At 39.5% G+C, this 22,595-nt stretch overlaps 1 protein-coding gene across 1 annotated transcript in view; it reads left to right on the forward strand.

The window, feature by feature from the left end:
* Positions 1 to 22,595, forward strand: part of TAF4B (TATA-box binding protein associated factor 4b) — a 131,579-nt gene that overhangs the window by 21,501 nt on the left and 87,483 nt on the right. The window contains exons 2-7 of the mRNA XM_062200244.1: positions 2,542 to 2,687; positions 3,996 to 4,103; positions 9,532 to 9,693; positions 9,798 to 9,920; positions 14,635 to 14,724; positions 20,535 to 21,155. Of these exons, the coding sequence (XP_062056228.1) occupies positions 2,542 to 2,687; positions 3,996 to 4,103; positions 9,532 to 9,693; positions 9,798 to 9,920; positions 14,635 to 14,724; positions 20,535 to 21,155 (1,250 nt within the window). The remainder of the gene's footprint in view (positions 1 to 2,541; positions 2,688 to 3,995; positions 4,104 to 9,531; positions 9,694 to 9,797; positions 9,921 to 14,634; positions 14,725 to 20,534; positions 21,156 to 22,595) is intronic.

Here is a 22,595-nt window from a genome sequence, read left to right on the forward strand (position 1 = left end):
GGGTTGGTGCTGTGGCTTAGCGGGTAAACCACCGCCTGCAGTGCTGGTATCCCATATGGGTTTGAGTCCTGGCTGCTCTACTTCCGATCCAGCTCTCTGCTATGGCCTGGGAAAGCAGTAGAAGATGGCCCAAGTCCTTGGGCCCCTGCACCCACGTAGGAGACCCAGAAGAAGCTCCTGGCTCCTGGCTTCAGATCGGCACAGCTCCGGCCATTGCTGCCAACTAGACAGTGAATCAGCGGATGGAAGACCTCTCTCTCTGCCTCTCTTCTCTCTGTGTAACTCTGACTTTCAAATAAAATAAAATAAATCTAAAAAAAAAATAATAACAAACCTTTGTTTAGCTCATTTCCTTCTTACCTCTTGTGGATGTGTGCTATTATTTCTCTACATATTGCATCTTGATATATTATAAATACATTATCTTATTATAATTATCTTATGTAATTTATGTCTTATAAAGCAATGAGGGGAAGGTATTTGAACCAGAGATTAGAATGCCATTTCAGATGCCAGCATACCATACCAGAGTAAATGGGTTTGAGTCCTGACTCAGCTTTCCATTTTCCTGCTAATATGCTGGGAGGCAACAGTGATAGTTCAAACACTTGGGTCCCTACCATCCATATGGGACACTCAAATTGAGTTCTAGGCTCCTGGCTTTGGCTCAGCCCCAGCTATTGCCAATTTTTGGTGAGTGAACCAGTGAGTGGAATATTCGTTTGTGTGTCTTTGTCTCTTCGCCTTTCAAATGAAAAATAAATAAATAAATAAATAAAATAAATGATATCTTACTGTTTTAAATTTTACCTTTTCCTGTCATTGACTGCTTTTTCTCTTTAAAACTATTTTCTTTTATTTTTTTTTCTTTTTTTTATTTTCTTTTATTTATTTTATTTTATTTTTTGACAGGCAGAGTGGATAGTGAGAGAGACAGACAGAGAGAAGGGTCTTCCTTTTTGCTGTTGGTTCACCCTCCAATGGCCGCTGCGGCCGGAGCATCACGCTGATCCAAAGCCAGGAGCCAGGTGCTTCTCCTGGTCTCCCATGCGGGTGCAGGGCCCAAGGACTTGGGCCATCCTCCACTGCCTTCCCGGCCCATAGCAGAGAGCTGGCCTGGAAGAGGGGCAACCGGGACAGAATCCGGCGCCCCAACCGGGACTAGAACCCGGTGTGCCGGTGCCGCAAGGGGGAGGATTAGCCTGTTAAGCCACGGCGCCGGCAAAACTATTTTATTTTATTTATTTGAAATCCAGAGTCTGAGTCAGACATTGAATCCAAATACTCTGATGTGCAGTGTGGGTGTCCTAAATGACATCATTACTACTAGTCCAAATGCCCACTCCATGAAATAAAATTTTATCCCCTTTTGTAGTTTACCTTTTTATCTGATGCTGTCTTTTGTTCATCAAAAAATTTAAAATATAGTTTAATCTGTCAGATTTCACTTATTTTAACAAATCTTTTTCTATTTCAATTTCAAAAGATAATTTTCTATGTTGTCTAAAAGTTTGAAATTTTCTTTTACTTTTTTATTTTTGTATCCTTAATGCACCTGGGTTTTTGTGAGTGTGTATGCAACAGGCATCCAATTTTCTTTTCTGTGTAGATGAATAGTTAGGCCAGCCGTAGCTATTGAATGGTCCTTCCTTTTCTCAGGAATCTGTAGACCTCTTAGGAAACCTGATACAGGTTGAGCATCCCTAATTCTGAAATCTGAAGTACTTGAAATACAAAATGCTGTGAAATCCAGACTTTCTATGCACCAACAGGAAAGTTTTGGACTTCAGAGCATTTCAGATTTTGGGTTTTCAGATTAGAGAAGTTCAACTAGTAAAGTTTATGCAAATATTCTAAAACCCAAAAAATTCAATCTGAAACACTTCTGGTCATAAGTGTTTCAGATAAGAGATATTCAACATGTACAACATACCAGTATGAGTCTATTTTGGGGTTCTCTTTTTAATTTTTTTGCTTTTTTGAAAAACGGGGGTGGGGGGTAGAGAGAGAGAGGAGTAGAGAGAGAGAGAGAGAGATTTATCCAGGCCAAAACCAGGAACCTGGAACTCCATCCAAGTCTCCCATATGAATGGCTGGTACACAAGTACTTGGGCCATCACCTGCTTCCTTCCAAGGTGCACATTGCAGGAAGCTGGGATTGGAAGCAGACCTAGGACGCTTAATATGGGATATGGGTATCCCAAGTAGTATGTTAATCCCTATGCCAAAAGCCCACTCCTGGGGTTCTCTATTCTGTTCTATCTTGTACTGTTACCATACCATCTTAATTACTTCATAAATAGTTTTGATTTTTATAAAGGGAAAATATTTTGCCTTCTTCAGGGTTATCTTGCCATATTAAAGCTTAGACATAATATTTTAAATAGTTTTAAATGAAAACACTTTTCTGTTTTATGTAATCATTAGCACACCTGGAATTCAGTATGTACTAATCATTTATTCAAAAAGAATGTAAGACAATATGTGATGTTTATGTTTTATTAGTTCAGAAGTCACTTTTTTTTTTTTTTTAACCTATAGGAACAGTTTTGATCAAAAGTAACAGTGGTCAGTTAATGTTGGTATCTCCTCAGCAAGCCATGACAAGAACTGAGACCACAAGTAATGTAACTTCAAGGCCAGCAATACCAACGAATACTCAAACAGTCAAAATCTGTACTGTGCCGGTAATGTACCATCATATTTTTTCATTTTCTTTAGTTTTTTTTAGTGTACACTTTTGCTTTTTAAAAAAGTTTGAGTGATGATTGTATTCAAGTTTCTAAATAAAGTGTCTGAATATGTTATTTTAACAAGTTTTTTTGGTATTGTCATTTGATAATTAGCAAAATAATGAAAATTCAGTCTTCATATTTAAATATTTTATAGTCCTCAAAGGAATGTTCAAAGGAAAAGGTGCGTCTTAAATGGGAAGAAAATAAGCATTTTGTTTGTTTTAATTTGTGACAAAATACTAAGATGCACCTTTGTAGTATTCATTTTTATCTATACCTTATAATAATTATCAAGAAATACAAAAATCTGATGTACTATTTCATTATTTTGGTATTGTTAGAAAATGGCTTATTTCACATACATGATGATCTTTCTAGATAACAGCTTCCTCATGTGACAGAATTTTTAAAAAATATATGGGAATCTTTATTTAAACAAAATGCTGAATTACATTCAGCATGGTGACTCAGGCTCAACCTAAGGAAAGACTGCATTGGCTTTTTATGGGAATATCGTTTTCTGCCAGTGTTGTGTTCTTTTAATTTAATAGTAGGTGCTCAGCTTGTTATTTTCTGTCAATAATAGCTGCTGCTGCTTTTTCTAGTTGGTTTATCTAACTGCTGTGGGTTGAGATCATAAGTTAGCCAAGTTTTGTTTGTAATTAATTTTTTTTTGGACAAGCAGAGTTAGACAGTGAAAGAGAGAGAAAGGTCTTCCTTTCTTCTGTTGGTTCACCCCCCAATGGCCGCTGTGGCCGGTGCGCTGCACCGATCTGAAGCCAGGAGCCAAGTACTTCTTCCTGGTCTCCCATGCAGGTGCAGGGCCCAGGCACTTGGGCCATCCTCCACTGCACTCCCGAGCCACAGCAGAGAGCTGGCCTGGAAGAGGAGCAACTGGGACTAGAACCCGGTGTGCCGGCGCCACAGGCAGAGGATTAGCCAAGTGAGCCGTGGCGCCGGCCAGTAATTAAATATTAAATAAGAACTTAATGTTAAATACCATAATACTTATTTAGTTGGAGATTTCAGATAAATGGAGTATTTATTCAATCAATTGCCTCCTGGGAAACCTGGAGTGAATTTAAACTGGTCAGTTGATGAGTTAAGTTTATGGTATAAAATGTGCATAAAACCTATTAGGTTATAAAGCCAATTATAAAAAGTAAATTTGCTATGGTAAAGTATTCTAATGTTCACCATAGTACTGATTTTTAAATTACTAATGCTGATGACTTGTGTTATCTTGCCTCCCCTCCCAAGAATTCTAGCTCACAATTAATCAAGAAAGTAGCAGTGGCACCTGTTAAAAAATTGGCACAAATAGGAACTACTGTGGTAACCACTGTTCCGAAGCCTTCCTCAGTACAAGTAAGTTGTGACTTACTTGTGGCCATGTGTACACTGGTTATTTTCTCATCTTTCTTTATTATTTAATTATTTCCTGCCAGATGGATAGGTTGCTGACTGCATGACCTTGAAAGAGCATTTCAGTGATAGATGATGTAACTAGAAGCAGGGAATACATTTATTTGTTGGAGGTATGAGAAACAGGAAAACATGGAGTATATTCTTGATATATTCCAACTAAATGTATTATATTTATACAAATATATCTAGTAACCATGTGTCACACTCTGGAAGCAGGTGCTGAGACAGAATTTGGTATATGAGATATTTATTAGTGATAAATACCAGTGAAAGGACACTAGGTAAATAAGAGTTTGAACTAAATGCAGGTCCAATAAATCCTCAGCCAACCTGGTGAGGGACTTTGGAGCATGTGTAGCCAGTTAGCATTGTCCCACTGTGGACCAGCATGATCCCCCAGTTCTTAATTCCTGCTCTGTGATCAGTCCTCTGGCTTTGGACTCTCCTGGGGAAGTTGTGCTCTGCAGCTGAGGCAAACTTGATGAACAACTGGAGGCTATCTAATAGTATTCCCAGCAGCTTGGACAGCTCAGATCCCTGACTCATCACAGTCTGCTTCTTCTGTCACTTGGCTCTACTTCTTCATACTGTTGGAGACCAGCTGTTATGGGATTCTAATTTTCTTTTTTCTTTGGGGAAGCAAAGGAGAGCAGATTAATAGGATGAAGTTCAGGCCCCAATAGCTAGTTTCTGGCTGTAGCTGATAGAAATTAACTCCCTCTTCTTTTACCCAATTGAGATTCCACATACCATCAACTATCAATTGTAATGATGGTTTTGATGGGTTAAGTTGTAGTGTGACCAGACCCTCGTCCCTGGGGGATCCAAGGTCCTGATCACTGTGCTTTTTTTGAGTCCGGGGTTGCTACACTTGCCCACTTTTTAAAATATTTATTTATTTATTTGAAAGGCAGAGAAACAGAGAGAGGGAGAGACAGATCTTTCATCTGCTGGTTCGTTCCCCAAATAGCTGTAACATATGGGGCAGAGCCAAGGCAAAGCCAGGAGCTTCTTCTGGGTCTCACACATGGGTGCAGGGGACCACACACTTGGGCTGTCTTCCACTGCTTTCTCAGGTACATTGGCAGGGAGCTGGATCAGCCAGGACTCAAATTGGCGGCCATATGGATGCCGACACTGCAGGTGGTGGCTTAACCTGCTACACCACAGTGCCAGCCCCTGTACTTGCCCATTAATCTTCATAATTGGTGCAGGAAATATCAGTAGATATTTAAGTGAATCACCTACGTATTCCTTTTTGCCTCTTACTTCATTTTCTGCCACTATACAAAATACTGAAGACAAAAAACCATACTTACAACATGGTCTTCGATGCTTAGGATTGCCATTTGTACATGGTGAGTTTTCAGGACACAGAATGAATTATGTTGTGTTGGGATAACTGAAGGAACTTCACTATACTCATTATTTTTCTGGGAGCCAGTTTAGGGATAAAGTGAATTTCTTAGATGTTACTTCTTAGAGTTTATCAGAGTTTCTCCATATCCATTGACTTTAGTACCCCCACCTTGCCAACTGCAGCCACAGTATTTTGTTTTTTGTTTTTTTAAGATTTATTTATTTTATTTGAAAGGTGGAGTTATAGAGAGGCAGAGACAGAGAGAGAAAGGGGGGTATTCTATCCGCTGGTTCACTCTCCAGATGTCCACAATGGCCAGAGCTAAGTTGATCCTAAGCTAGGATCTTCCTCTGAAAGCTTCCTCTGGGTCTTGAACGTGGGTACAGGGGCTCAAGGACTTGGGCCATCCTTCACTGCTTTCCCAGGCACATCAGTAGGGAGCTAGATCAGAAGTAGACTGGAATTGGCACCCATATGGGATGCTGGCACTGCAGGCAGTGTCTTTACCCACTGTGCCACAGTGCCAGCTCCTGTAGCCACAGTTTTAGTTCTGTACTCTCTGAATATTCGTTGAAGTCTTAACAGGAATAAAAAGTGAAAGCTTGGGTTCATTTAATGATCACAACTGGTGGCCAGTAACTATGTTTGTAATTTTTATAGAGAGGCAACCAGGAGTTCATAAACTGGGATTTCTGAATTCAGATGGTGAGAAAAGTATTTAATAAACTCAAACTGAAATTTAGAATTTCTTTCAGCTATGAATGTGGGCTTCAATCCATGGAGCCATAGAGTGCTACAGTGTATTAATGTATACCTGTAACTCTCACAATAGAAACCACTCTTTTTGTATTTCTTCAGATATCATAGTTATTTTGAAATGTTATTCATGCTCATTGCCATATTAAAATTAATAATAGTTATTAGCTTCACTATCAGTCTTATTTTTTTTTTTTATTTTTTATTGACAGGCAGAGTGGATAGTGAGAGAGAGAGAGAGACAGAGAGAAAGGTCTTCCTTTTTGCCATTGGTTCACCCTCCAATGGCCGCTGCGGCCGGCTCATCGCGCTGATCCGAAGCCAGGAGCCAGGTGCTTCTCCTGGTCTCCCATGCAGGTGCAGGGCCCAAGGACTTGGGCCATCCTCCACTGCCTTCCCAGGCCATAGCAGAGAGCTGGCCTGGAAGAGGGGCAACCGGGACAGAATCCGGCGCCCCAACCGGGACCAGAACCCCGTGTGCCAGCGCCGCAAGGCAGAAGATTAGCCTGTTAAGCCACGGCGCCGGCCTATCAGTCTTATTTTTAATATATTAATTTAAAAATTGTGTATCAAAGAAAGATTTAGTACATATAGTTCTAATGTGGTATATCTAGGTTGCTTAGTTTTTTCCTTGGATTATTTTTCCATATATATTTATTTCTCTGTGGCCATTTATTTTTCCTAATTTAAATTGGCATATATTTTAAACTGGTTTGCTCCTCAGGGATAGTCTAGGGCAGTATAAATTATCAAAGAATAAAGTTAGTATTTTGTCTATTTTGAGGGATAAAATTTCTCATTTTTAGATACTTCTTGGAAATAATTCCTAGAACTTGGAAATAAGACCAAGACTGTGTGTACGTGACTATTTGAATATAAAGTACAAATTTTCATCTCAGTATTTAAAATGACTTAAAACATGGCCTGGTCTGGTAAATACAAGTACTAGTTAAAAATCTGAGTGTTCACTTTTATGTTGTATTTGATGCAGATGTAGGTTGGCCCATTGTTAGATTACAATCTAAATGTGGGAATTATCTGATTTACAAATAGTATTTTGAATTCAGTATCATTAAACCTAAAGTGATTATTTTTTCATACAGTTACAGAAAAATGACCCTCTTTGAAATGTAGTTTGGTCTGTTATTTTTACATACAGTTCATTTTAGTAGCTCTGTGTATATTTGTTTCACATATGCACCCCTATCCTCCACCCCCTGCTTTCTTTCCTGTTCCTAAGAAATGGATAATTAGCACAGTGCAGTCTTGGAAAGTATGGAAGTACCATTGGTTGGTCTAGAATATCAGGTCTAAGGCAGAGTTATTATTGAGTTTAAGAGAATCCATCCAGCCCTGCAATGAAATTAAAAAGAGATACAATACAAGAGTATGTACCTCTCTGGGCCTCTTCAAAGGTGAAATTTACATGGAAGGTACATATATCTGGTACAGGTGGTAGCTGTATCAGAAAATGTTATGAAAGACAAGATTTTGTACTGGAGATGGGAAAGTAGAATGTTATAAAGGCTTCCTCTGTTCACAAGCAATAGGGCAGTTTTCATGAATGCACATTTCATTGGGTCTTACTTTGCTTCATAAAGGATGAGGCCAGAGTACCCCTGAGAAACCCCTCCCTCAATCCTCAAAGAAAATTATAATTACTGGCTACAATTCCAGATAATACTTTCTTAAGTTTGGTAGTACAGAGAATTAATGGCTGATTATAAAATAGTCACCAAAGAAAAAGTCATAATTAATGTATGTAAATCTGAAAGTTTATTAGAAATTTTCTGGAGGGATTCAGAAGAAACTGCACAATAGTTATCTCTGAAGAGCAGAACTGAGGATATGAACAGGAAGGACATTCTCTTTTTAATGTTCTTTTGAGGCTCTTGCTCTGGTTAATAAAATTGTACTAATTTGGGTAAAATTTCTAATTTTACCTCTTTTATTTAACATTGCATCATTGGTCCTAGGGTCCTAGTCTCATCATTAATCAGTGTTCTTAATTTCCTTCTCATTTTTACCCTCAAAACATTCTTGTATAATATATGCTTCAGCTTTTCTAAAGTGGAAAATTTGGTGTATATTCAAATTCACCTGTCTTGACTATTAAGGAAGGAATTTTTTAAAAAAAGATTTTATTTATTTATTTGAGAGGTAGGGTCACAGACAGAGAGAGGGAAAGACAGAGAGAGGTCTTCCTTCTGCCGGATGGCCACAAAGCTGGAGCTGAGCCTATCCGGAGCCAAGAGCTTTTTCTGGGTCTCCTACACAGGTGCAGGGGCCCAAGCACTTGGGCCATCTTCTGCTGCTTTCTCAGGTCACAGCAGAGAGCTGGATGGGAAGAGAAGCAGCCAGACATGAACCAGCACTGCAGGTGGAGGCATAGCCCACTACACCACAGTGTCGGCCCCAGGAAATTTTCTCGAAATTGGTAGCAAACTGACCTTTCTCTGTATATAATACAAACCTGACCTTTCTATATGGTATAATTAAATGCTGGTGCAGTATTAAGTTTTCTATATGAATTATAAATACTATTCTTTCCTACCTCCTCCACTCTTTTCTTATGCCCTTTAACTTTTAGTGATTGTCTTTAAATAAGAATTTTTTTGTCTCAATTGTGTTTTCTGTTATTATTGAACTTGTGATTTCTTGTGTTAAACTTTTGGTCCTGCAGGTGGTGCTAGAGTCACATCTCATTTCAATAGAAGGTAGAAGAAATAATTTAACTTCTTTTCAGTATGAAAATATCACATTTTGTAATCTTTTTGCTTACTCTAGTGATCTGCTTAAAAGCAGCTTATCTGAATATAAGATAATCAGCTCATTTTGCTTTATACTTAAGAAAAAGAAAATTAAAGGATAGGAAATTACAATTACTTTTTAGAGAAGTATTAATGTTTTTTGAGGTCTTATATGCTTGGCATTGTTTTTCACAAACCCTAGAACAGTAGGTACTATTTCTGTCCTTCTTTTTTTTTTTTCTTAGACAAGAATCAGGATTAGCAGGATTAAGTAACTTGGATCAAGTCAATACTGTATTAGGTGGCAGTGGAATGTAGGAAGCTAGATGAGAATGAAGCCCATATCTTCTAAAGTCTAGTGTTCTTAACAACTTTACTGTGTTACCTTAGACTTGTAGAATATAACATAAAAGCAAATCTGTAGTCTGGTAAGTTTGGAAGGAGGCACCCACTAATTTTTCATTGTAATACATATCTAAATATGTACTATTTTTAATTTCAGTCTGTGGCTGCGCCAACCAGTGTTGTCACAGGTACTCCTGTAAAGCCGTTGAACACAGCAACTACTCTGAAACCTTCAAGTTTGGGAGCATCATCCACCTCCTCAAATGAGCACAATCTCAAAGCAGAGAGTCCAGCAGCTGCTCAGACCAATCTTTCTCCAGTAAGCTCTCTTCTGCACCTTATATAAATATAATTCCTTACACATTTTCTTGAATCTGTTTGTAGCCAACACTTGTGATTTTTTGTTTACATTTCCATATTTAGACAATGCTAGAAAATGTGAAGAAATGTAAGAACTTCCTTGCAATGTTAATAAAACTAGCATGTAGTGGATCACAGTCTCCAGAAATGGGGCAGAATGTGAAGAAGCTGGTGGAACAACTTTTGGTAAGTGAAGACTATAAAATCTTGAAAACTCTATGAGAATCCTTAGAGTATGTTTTAAATGGGAAATATGTTTTAAATGAGGTTTATTTTAATATACTTCTTGATAAACTTTGTTTTTGCTTCTTTAAAGGTTTGTAATGATTATAAATCTTAGATGAGTAAATCTATTATGTATTACTTTAAAAAAACTTATTTGAGAAGCAGAGAGATAAGAGAGAGTACAAGCAGTATTGCCACCTCTTCTGTCTGCTGATTCACTCCCCAAATGCCCACAGTAGCTAGGGCTGAAGCCAGGAACCAGGAACACAATTCAGTCTCCTACATGGGTGTGAGGAACCCAGTCACTTGAGTCATCACTGATACCTCCCAGAGTCTACATCAGCAGGAAGCTGGATTCAGGAGTTGGAGCTAGAAATTGAGTCTAGGTACTCTTAATATGAGATGCGGGCATCTTACCCATTAGGCCAAATAACTACCCCCTAGTTTCTTTTTAAAATTTTTATTGTATGTATTTTATACAACATGATTTGTATATATAATTATAAATATAATTATATATGCAATTATGATTTTTTTTCTATACCTGTGTTTATTCCTATAGCCTAAAAAAAAGTGTTGGAGAGAAGGCCAACTATTTGAACAAGTAGGAAATTGTTATTAAAGTTACAAAATACCAAAAAAGGCAGCCTATCAATAATAGATAATGAAATTCAGGTTCTCATATATCCAAACACCAAGCCTTGGGACTTAGAGGACTTAGGACTCAGATTTCTTACCTATAAGATGAGAAGAATAAATGTTTCTGCAAGTACCACAATGCTATATCTTTTAGCTACCGAATTATACATCCTTCGCTTTTTATATTCTCCTTCAAGTAAAGTGTTTAGATACACTAAAGAGGAGGAAAGTAGAAGTTAACAAAACAAATTTGTCATATTAGGTACTTAAGACATATGCTGAGGATGTAACAGACAAATGTAATTTTGGAGTTTTTGAGCTACTATAGAGGTTTCTCTAGCTGTATAATTAGAATTTTTGTATATTTTTTTCTTTTTCTTTAGATTTATTTTATAAAAGCAGAGTTAGAGAGAGAGAGATTCTTCATCTGCTGGTTCTCTCCCCATATGGTTGCATGTGTACAGGGGCCCAAGCACTTGGGCTGTATGAAAGCAGTATGCCTCTGCTGGTTTCCCAGGCATACCAACAGGGTGTTGGATCAGAAATGGAATGGCCAGGACTGGAACTAGCACCCATATGGGACGCTGACATTGCAGGCAGTAGCTTAACTTGCTATGCCACAATGTTAGCCCCAGAATTTTTATATATTTTTCATATAGAAATTGGTCATTTTTTCTCAGTGGAGAACAGGTATATTCAGATATCGTACAGGAAAAACAAGCATGGTTTATAAACATTAAAACACTTTTCATATAGCTATTTTTTATGCTACCTGTAAGATGTTATAAATAGAACACATTTGCAGTGGTTAGTTTTGCTTTTGAGATGATCTTTATTTTATATATTTATAATTATTATAAAATTAAAAGTCATATAAGTAAGGTTTTAATTTATTTTTGAATATCTTTCAAATTTTTTGTTTGTTTTTATTTGATTTGAAAGGTGGAGAGAGAGCTTCTGTCCACTGGCTTACTTCCCAGATGCCCACAATAGCCAGCCTAGACAAGTCAAAGTAATCAGGATCTTGAGGGTGGCAGAGAGCCATCATCTGCTACTTCCTAGACTGTACATTAGCAGGAAGCTAGATCAGCAGTAGAGTAGGTTGGAATTGGGTCAGGCACTTTGATATGGGATGCAGGCATTCCAGGCACATCCTCACTACTCACTGCCCCAAATGTCTGTCTACTCAAATATCTTTTCAAAAGTAAATGTTGATCTCTCACTATCCACTCTGCCTGTCAAAAAAAAAAAAAAAAAGTAAATGTTGATTTTTTGATCATCTCTTTCCAAGTATGCTAGTTTCTGAGAGGATAAGATGATCTGTATCTGACATGGGATACTCTCAGTGGGAAGACATGATGAAAAGAACTACATATCAAAAACATTTAAAAATTTTTGATCACAAAAGATTTGTGTGGGAATGTGTGTTTAGCCTTGTGATTATGATATCCATGTCTCACCAAGTCTGAGTTGATTCTTGGCTCCATTTCATTAGCCTCCTGCTAATGTAGACCCTGAGAGTCAGGGTGAAGGCTCCAGTAGTTGGGTTTGTGCCATCTGAGTAAGAGATCTATGTTACTTACTGGCTCTCCTGGGTTTGGCTTCTGGTCAGGTATGACTGATGACCCAAGATAATTTCTGGCCTTTGTGTAGTGAATCAGCAAATGGAATTCTCTCAAGTATGTTTCTCTCTGCCGCTCAAATTAAAAACAAACAAAACACAACCTACCTTAAAAAAATAGAAAAAGAGATTTGTATGGGCCAGGTGCTTTGGTGTAGTAGGTTAAGCCTCCACCTGAGGTGCCAGCATCCCATTTGGGCACTGGTTCATGTCCCGCCTGCTCCTCTTCTGATCCAGCTCTCTGTTAAAGTACCTGGGAGAGCAGTGGAGGATGGCCTCAGTACTTGGGTCTCTGCACCCACGTGGAGACCCAGAAGAAGCTCCTAGCTCCTGACTTTATGTTGGTCAGCTCCGGCCGTTGCGGCCATTTGGGGAGCGAACCAGCAGGTAGAAGACCTTTCTCTCTGTCTTTCCCTCTCTCTGTTTCTCTATCTCTCAAATAGATAAAATCTTTTTTTTTTTTTTAAAGTAAATTTGTGAATTTTGTGGACAAAAATCTTTTATGCCATAAGATATATTTTGTTTAGAAAACCACAAATACCTTTATATTTTTTTAAATTTAGGACTCCCACAACATTTTATTATTTTTTGTGGGGTTTAAGACAAAAAAACTTTTTAATTTACTTATTTAAAAATAACAATCCCATTGCATGTTAGCTGTGCGTGACACTGTCCGCCTACCACTTCCTCTGCCAAAAAAAAATTTTTTTTTTTTAAAGATTTGTTTTATTTATTTGAAAGAGCTACAGAGAAAAGTACAGATGGAAAGAGAGATCTTCCATACACTGCTTCACTCTCCAGATGGCCACAACGGCTGGAACTGTGCCAATCTGAAGCCAGGAGCCAGGAGCTTCCTTCAGATCTCCCACATGGGTGCAGGGGCCCAAGGGCTTGGGCCATCTTCTACTGCTATCCTAGGCCATAACAGAGAGCTGGATCAGACGAGGAGCAGCCGGGACATGAACCGGTGCCCATATGGGATGCTGGCACTGCAGGCTACGGCTTCAACCTGCTGCACCACAGTGCCAGCCCCCAAAATTCTCATTTTTTAAAACAACGTTCTTTTCTTTTTTGAAGATTTTATTTATTTATTTGAGTGGTAGATTTACAGAGAGGGAGAAGGAGAGACAGGACAAAAGGTCTTCCATCTGCTTGTTCACTCCCCAAATGGCTGCAGTGGCTAGAGCTAGGCTGATCCGAAGCCAGGAGCCAGGAGCTTCTTCTGGGTCTCCCATGTGGGTACAGGGACCCAAGCACTGGGCCATTTTCCACTGCTTTCCCAGGCCACAAGCAGAGAGCTGGGTTTGAAGAGGAACAGCCGGGACGTGAACTGGTGCCCATATGGGATGCCGGCGCTGCAGGCGGAGGCTTAGTCCTACTATTCCACAGTACCGGCCCCCCAAAAATTCTTTATTGAGCAACTGTCAAATCAGGGTAGAGGTTATAAATTTCTGAAATTCTAATTTTGGCTTGAGAGTTAATTTTTATCATTATCAATAGTTGCTACCAGCTTTTTTCCTTACAGTTGCAGGCTTAGTGTGTTTTTGAGAAAATTTCTACTGAAAAGTCTAAATAAGCACAATTGCTTTGTCATTCTTTCCAGTAAAATTAATAAAAAAGTGAATTCAGCAAAATGATTCCATCACAAAGTGCTTTTCCTTGAACAATCACTTTGATCTGCAGCAGAAATGTTTTATGTTTGTTTTGTTTGTTACAATATTAAAAATACATCAGCTGAAAAGTTGAAAGTAAAATTAAATTTTACTGTTTCATTGAGAATGTAAACTGGCTCTGTTGTTTTTTTTTTTTTTTTTTAATCTGCCATTGGCTTTCTTGCCAGCAGGTTTATCTGTTGGTACTTTTATAACATCAGTACAAATCTCAGTACAATGTAAAAGGCAGAAAACAAGGCCAAAACAAAAACTTAGTATTAATCTGAACAGTTTAGATCTCAGAGACCCTGAAATGCTTACAGTGTAACACAGTACATAAGAATTCCTCAGTGCTTTGGAGCTGCTGTCATGGACTGAAAATACAGTCTTAGCTTAATATGGTAATTTAAAAATTATAAGAACAAAACAAAATACCCTAAGGTCCCCAAACCAAGTAACTTCCTATTCTCTTTTTAATTGTTCTTTGGACTTAATAATGTGGTATTCAGGTAGTCAGCTCTTCTCTTTTACTTTACTTACTGGAAACTTTAGAAAAAGTGGAAAAAAAAATTATCTGTTCTTTATATTTTCCATGAACTTCTGTTCTGTTTACTCATGTTACAGGTGCCATGAAGAAAAATAGCCTCCATTTAATGATGGACTTACATTTAGAAAAAGCATGCTATGTCTATAATTATGAGTTTACAATTTGTCTTAAAAATATTGGTAGACCTAAAAGTGTTTTCTTTCTTCCATTCTTCAGGATGCAAAAATTGAAGCAGAAGAATTTACCAAGAAACTGTATGTTGAACTCAAGTCTTCACCTCAGCCTCACCTAGTTCCTTTTCTTAAGGTAGTCATGTGTTACTTTGAAGTAATTGTATGGATTAGATGACTTTGAAATAATTAAAACCTGATGGGTTCAATATGACAGCAATTCAGTGTAAAGGTACTAACAATGGGGTAGAAACCTCTTAGTGCTTTTGTAAACTGCAGATCACACACATAGTATTTTCATTTGAACACTCTGGAAAAATAGAAGTAGCATCTTATTCATGAACAAAATGATTATATTGCTTATATTATAGAAATATATGAATACTCAAAGATCTTAATGTGTGTGTGTGAGAGAGAAAAATAACAAAGCGGTAACTTGGCCTTTTGTTTTATGACCGTGACTCATATTTTTTTTTTAATATTTATTATTTGAAAGGCAGAGTTACAGAGAGGAAGAGGCAGAAGGAGAGAGGTCTTCCATTCTCTGGTTCACTCCCCAAAGGCCGTAATGGCTGGAGCTTGACTGATTGGAAGCCAGGAGCCAGGAGCTTCTTCCAGGTCTCCCATGCTAGTGGACTTGGGCCATCTTCTACTGCTTTCCCAGGCCATAGTGGAGAGCTGGATCAGAAGTGGAGCAGCTGGGACTTGAACTGGCACCTGTGTGGGATGCCGGCACTGCAGGTGGCCGTTTTACCCTCTCTCTACGCCACAGCACTGGCCCCAAGTCATGTTTTTTTTTTTTTTTTTTTTTTTTTTAAGATTTATTTTATTTTTCTATTCTATTCTATTTTTTAATTTTATTTTAGTTACAGAGAGAGAGGTCTTCCATCCTTTGGTTCACACCCCTAGATGGCCACAACTGCTTGGATCTATGCCAATCTGAAGCTGGGAGCCAGGAGCTTCTTTTGGGTCTTCCATGTGGGTGCAGGGGCCTAAGGACTTGGACCATCTTCCACTGCTATCCCAGGCCATAGCAGAGAGCTGTATCAGAAGAGGGGCAGCCAGGACTAGAACCGGTACGCATATGGGATGCCGGCACTTTAGGCCAGGACTTTATCCTGCTGTGCCACATTGCTAGCCCCATGTTCTTTTATAATAATAAACCAAATGTGGGGCTGGCTCCATGGCACTGTAGGTTAATTCTCTACCTGCAGCGCCAGTATCCCATATGAGCACTCGTTCTAGTCCCAGCTGCCCCTCTTCTGATCCAGCTCGCTGCTGTGGCCTGGGAAAACAGTGGAAGATGGCCCAAGTGCTTGGGCCCCTGCACCTGCATGGGAGATCCAGAAGAAGCTCCTGGTTACTGGCTTTGGATTGGCACAGCTCAGGCCGTTGAGGCCATCTGGGGGAGTGAACCAACGGAGGGAAGACCTTTCTCTCTGTCTCTCCCTCTCACTGTCTGTAACTTTACCTGTCAAATAAAAATCTAAAAAAATAATAAACTGAGTAGTACTGAATTTGGTGGGAAGGTTATTAGACAAATGCTTTTCTATGATTTATTTAATTACATGAAGTTTTCATGGAGAACAATTACTTGAAAACAAGAGTTTTATTTTTGCAGACTGAAAAAATTTTTCTTGGAGCTGGTGTTGTGGTACAGTGGATTTTTTTTAAAAAATTTATTTATTGGGGCCGGCGCTGTGGCTCACTTTGTTAATCCTCTGCCTGCAGCACTGGCATCCCATTGGGCGCCAGGTTCTAGTCCCGGTTGCTCCTCTTCTAGTCCAGCTCTCTGCTGTGGCCCAGGAGGGCAGAGGAGGATGGTGCAAGTGCTTGGGCCCCTGCACCTGCATGGGAGACCAGGAGGAAGCACCTGGCTCCTGGCTTCGGATATGTACAGCGCTGGCCATGGTGGCCATTTGGGGAATGAACCAACGGAAGGAAGATCTTTCTCTCTGTCTCTGCTTCTCACTGTCTATAACTCTGCCTGTCAAATAAAAAAAATTTATTTATTTGAAATGTGAAGAGAGAGAGTGAGAGAGAGATTCCATCTGCTGGTTCACTCCTCAAATGGCCGCAACAGCCAGAGCTGGGTCGATCTGAAGCCAGGAGCCAGGGACCAAGAGTCAGGAGCTTTCTCCAGGACTCCCAAGTGGGTACAGGGGCCCAAGTACTTGAGCCATTGTCCTCTGCTTTCGCAGGTGCATTAGCAGGGAGTTGGATCAGAAATGGAACATCCAGGACTTGAACTGGTGCCCATATGGGATGCTGGCACTGCAGGAGGTGGCTTTCCCACTGTGCATGGTATGGACCCTGGCACAGTGGATGTAGCCACTGCTAATGACATAGCATCCTGTATACCAGTGCTGGTACGAGTCTCTGCTGCTTTGCTTCTGATCCAGCTTTTTGCTAATGCATCTTGAAAGGTTGTGGGTGATGGCCCAAGTGCTTGAGCCCTTGCCTCCTATATGGTAGACTCAGATGAAGTTCCTGTGCTCAGACCTCAGCCCTGCTTTGTGACCATTTAGAGGAGTGAACCAGTAGATGGAAAATCAATCTATGCCTGTCTCCCCTACTTCTCCCTCCCCTCCCTATTTCCTTCCCTCCCTTTCTGACACTCTGCCTTTCATATAAATAAAATTTTTTTGAAGATTTATTTATTCATTTGATAGGCAGAGGAGAGAGTATTAGAAAACTCCTTTTTGTTGTCCCTTGAAAGTAGGAAGGGACATGTGAGCACCCTTCATGAGGATATTTAAAGCGTAGAAAGTGTCCCTGAGAGGGTGACCAGGTTTATTAGGAGGATCCAAGCAATATGATATGAAGTGTGACTAAAAACACTGAGAATGTTTGAGCCATAGAAGACTTGATCTGGATCAGGGGAGGTTGAAGGATCAATACAATACCTAATATTACATAATAAGCACATGCCCATGAAAGAGATTTGACCTTTGCAGTTACAGAACCCATAGCTAAGATTAGATAAATTTGTCTAAAAATGAGGCAAACTGCTTTATAGAGACTTATGCTCTTTCTTCTGTATCACTTTTTTTTTTTTTAAGATTTTATTTATCTATTTGAAAGGTGGAGTTACAGAGAGGGAGTGGCAGAGATAGAGAGAGTGAAATCTTCCATCTGCTGGTTCACTCCCCAAATGGCTGTGATGGCTAGAGCTGGGCCAGTCCACAGCCAGCAGCCTCTTCTGTGTCTCCCACATGGGTGCAGTGGTTCAAGGATTTGGGCCATTTTCTATTGCTTTCCCAGGCGCATTAGCAGGGAGTTGGATCAGAAGTGGAGCAGCCAGGTCTTGAACTGGTGCCCATATGGGATGCCAGCTCTACAGGCAGCGGCTTAACCTGTTAAGCCACTGCGCTGGCCCCATGATCACTCTCTTGATTGAGAAGTTAGAGGCAGTTCTTCCTTGGGTCCCGTTCAGCGAGAGGTCAGTGACCACCAGATGGGTAAGAAACAATGACAACTCTCTTGAGTTTGTTTGGCAGTTACTGGATACACTGTGAAGGAGAAGGAACATTAGAAATTAGATACTTTGCATTTAATTTGCATAGTTTGTACTTAATTTTCCTATTAATCTTTTGAGATAGGTGCTAGATAGTATGGTATTTTCCATTTTAGAAAGGCAAAACTATTTAAATTGATTTTTGACCAAACTCGCAGGCCAGGTTTTAGGCTATTTCACTCCACGTGTTAGATACTACCTTTGTTACCAGATATTACCATTCTGGATTTGCACATTGTGTCTGTTTTCAAAGGGTCTATTAATCCTTAGCATTTTTCTTAAGAGCTTTGGGGGACTAGATGTTGCATCAGGATGAGAGATTCAGTATTTTAGCCCACCCTGGTCAGATGATCAAGAGGTAATTCGAGTGTAAATCTATATTGTTGTCTCTTTAAATCTCAGTCCTTTCACATTTCTTTTCCACTAGTGTTTTTTCTGAGAATCTCCTTTTTTTCTTCTTTTTTAAAAGATTTATTTATTTTGGCAGTCAGGGTTACAGAGAGAGAGAGAGAGGGGTAGAGACAGATCTCCCATCTGCTGGTTCACTCCCCAGATGGCTGCAACTGCTAGGGCCAGGCCAAAACCAGGAGCCAGGAACATCAACCGGGTCTCCCACATGGGTGTTGGGGCCCAAATGCTTGGGGTCATCTTCTGATGCTTTCCTAGGCCATTAGCAGAGAGCTGGATTGGAAGTGGAGCAATTGGGATGCAAACTATTGCCCATATGGGCTGCCAGTGTGACAGGCAGTGGCATTACTGCTGTGCCACAGTACTGGCCCCAGAATCTCCTTCATGATTTCCAATTTAAACTTGCTGAAATAATTTGTTCATGTATTTCCAATGCTGTTTGTTTCTTGCTGTGTTTAAACTTGAAAAAAAGATTGAGAGATTTTCTGCTTTTTACTTTCTTTTGTGTGTGTGTGTTTTAAAATTTTTGAATGTTCTCAACCTTTTTCTAAAGGAAAGGGAGAAGTAGTTCCATTTACTTTTTTTTTCCTTTTTGAGTACTTTCATTGTTTCTAGCTTTTAGTAAAGGCAGCCTGAATGTGTCATACCATGACGTCTTCTGAAGCAGAAAGGTAACATACCATCTATGTTCTTTGTGTCTCATTTTTTTCTTTTTACTTTTCTTTTAAAGATTTATTTTATTTATTTGAAAGGCAGAGTTATGGGGTTGGGGGGGGGGGAGATAGAGAGCTCTTCTACCTGCTGGTTCATCCCTTCAAATGCAATAGCTAGGGCTGGGCCAGGCCAAAGCCAGATGCCAGGAACTTCATCTGGGTGTCCCATGTTGGTGGCAGGGGCCCAAGGAGTTGGGCCATCCTCTGCTGCTTTTTCAGACACATTAGCAGTGAGCTGGATTGGAAGTGGAACAGCCAGGACTTGAATCCGTGCCCGTATGGGACACCAGTGTCCCAGGCGGTGGCCTAACCTGTCATGCCACAACACCGACCCCCCCCCCCCCTTTTTTTTAACTTACAAACAAGAAACAAACCCCAGGTATGACAAAACTGAACATAGTAATATTTTATTTGAATTGTCTACACTTTTTCTTTTAAAAAAAAAATTAATTATTTGAGAGGTAGAGTTACAGACAGTGAGAGGGAGAGACAGAGAGAGGCCTTCCATCTGCTGGTTCACGCCCCAAATGGCTGCAACGGCCGGAGCTGTGCTGATCCGAAGCCAGTAGTCAGGTGCTGCTTCTGGGTCTACCACATGGGTGCAGGGGCCCAAGGACCTGGTCCATCTTCTATTGCTTTCCCAGGCCATAGAAGAGAGCTGGATTGGAAGTGGAGCAGCCGGGACATGAACCGGTGCCCATATGGGATGCTAGTGCTGCAGGCGGAGGTAAATTAACCTACTGTGCCACTGCGCTGGCCCCTTGAATTGTCTATTCTTTCATCAGGATACAAAGACAAAAGAGTTGAAAGCTAGCCAGAAAATATGCTAGTTCAATCAAGGAAATTGTTTTAGTCACATCTTAAAATTCACTTTGTTTGTATTAGTTTTATTAGACTCTTTTTTTCCAAGGTTTGAAAGTTATTTAACAAAAAACCTAACTTCTGTTGTGTCAATGACTTTATAGATACTAAAATTATTAGTGATCAGTTAAGGGATTTAGACTTAGATGAATATGGAGAAGTGTGATTCTATGTTTTATTTTACCAGACTGATATTAAGTTATGTAAAATAGTTTAATACTGAGGGATTCTAATTTCATATTAAAAATGGAACATTTGGGAGCTTTAAATTGATTGTACCCTGGATATTGACAGAGTATAAATAGGTGATAATTCGGTTCCTCAGCTGAAATACTTGATGAATTTTTGATTTGCATTACATTGTAAAGATAATAAAGTACAAAATTTTGTTTCATTACTAGCTAATCTGTTTAGTTATCACTGTTTTTTTTCCTCTCATGTTTCTAGAAAAGTGTGGTTGCCTTACGACAGCTTCTGCCTAACTCCCAGAGCTTCATTCAGCAGTGTGTTCAGCAGACCTCTGGTGAGGTAGTCATTGCCACCAGTACCACAACAGTAACAGCTACTCCTGCAGTGACAACTACAGTTTCCTTAATTCAGCCTGAAAAGCCCATCATTGTTTCTGCAGCAGCAACACCCAGAACTGTGTCTGTGCAGACTCTAAATCCAGTCACCACTGGTCCAGGGAGAGCAAAAACTGGAGTTGTGACTCTTCACTCTGTGGGTCCAGCTGCTGTACCAGGAGGCACAACAGCTGGAACTGTTTTGCTTCAGACTTCAAAACCACTTGTGACATCTGTACCAAATACGGTTACAACAGTCTCACTTCAGCCTGAGAAGCCGGTTGCCTCTGGAGCAGCAGTAACCCTGGCCCTTCCTTCGGTAACATTTCGAGAAACTTCAGCTGCAGCTCTTTGTCTCCCATCTGTGAAACCTGTAGTTACTACTGCTGGAACCACATCTGACAAGCCTGTCATTGGAGCTCCAGTCCAAATCAAACTTGCCCAGTCGAGTCCTGTCCTTTCACAGCCAGCCGGGATTCCACAGGCAGTCAAAGTCAAGCAAGTAGTAAGTAACATTTTGTTTCTTTCTCAAATACTTACTTGGAAAATTTCAGACATTTAGGGAACTGGCAAAATGAGTTAAAAACAATAGCAACAACCTGGCATACTATATGTGCTTTACTAACTTAATTTTTTACCTTGCTTGCTTTCCCTCTCTCTAGTCACATGCACAAACATACACATAATTTTTGCCAAGCTGTTTGAGAGCTGGTTGCAGAAGTTGTAACAGTGCACCCCTAAGTACCATTTATGTCTTAAAGAAAAAGAGATGTTTTGACATAAACACAACATACTTATTATATATCACATATGGGAAATTTTCCCTAGTTCTAATAATATCCTTTTAGAGATTTATTTTTTCTGATCTTGTTTCTAATGAAAAATTGCATATTACATAGTTATTATTTCCCTTTAGAATTATAAAATTTAGAACAATTCCCTAGCTTTTTGTGGTTGTTCATTATATTTTAATGCTTTAAGTTCCAGTTTAAGCATGCTGGTTGTTTTTGTGGGATGTCCCTTTACTTTATTTGATTGTTTCATCAAGATTAGATTCAGTTTAAATATTTTTGGCAGTTATTACATAAGTGATATTAAGATAGTATTTCTTTATTTAAAAAATATTAAGACAGTAATGTGAATAGAGGAGTAAAAAGTTCTGTGTTTTTTTATTCTTTTTTTGAATTTATTCATTTATTTGAGAGGCAGGGTTACAGACAGAGGGAGAGATGGGGAAAGGTCTTCCATCCACTGGTTCACTCCCGAAATGGCCACAACGGCAGGAGCTGGGCCTATCTGAAGCCAGAGCCAGAAGCATTTTCTGGGTCTCCTACATGGGTAGTGGGGCCCAAGTACTTGGGCCATCATCTGCTTTCCCAGGCCATAGCAGACAGCTGGGTTGGAAGAGGAGCAGCTGGTACACCAACTGGTGCCTGTGTGGGATGCCCACACGTTAGGCAGAGGCTTAACCTACTGTGGCACAGGGTTGGCTCCTGTGGTTTTCAGTAAGCTTGATAGGTTGGAGGTTCTTGGATAAAATAAGGAAATTTTAGCTGTTGTTAGGTAATAGAAGTTCTACTTTATTGAAGAAAAATCAAGTTTCATCAAAAACCTATGAAAGTATTGTTAACTCATGGGAAATAGTACATGGTGAATTAATGAAAAATTACAGAAAAGTTTTCCTTTTTTTGTACCATACGGTTCACTATTTTAATTTTTATGATTGCCTATGTTCTCTATTGTAAACCTGTGTGTTAGAGGCAGTTTTTTCAATCTCTGCTTTAGTTTATTCTGCTTCTTAGAATAGTAAATTCTGTTAAACTTCACAGGATTGGAATAAGAGTTTAAAATTTATTGATAATTATCTTTTTTAAAAATATATTTATTTGAAAGACTGATAAGAGAGAGATCTTCCATCTTCTGGTTCCCCAAATGCCTGCAAGAG

The sequence above is a fragment of the Lepus europaeus genome, chromosome 9 (genome assembly GCF_033115175.1).
Source record: "Lepus europaeus isolate LE1 chromosome 9, mLepTim1.pri, whole genome shotgun sequence".
NCBI lineage: Eukaryota > Metazoa > Chordata > Mammalia > Lagomorpha > Leporidae > Lepus > Lepus europaeus.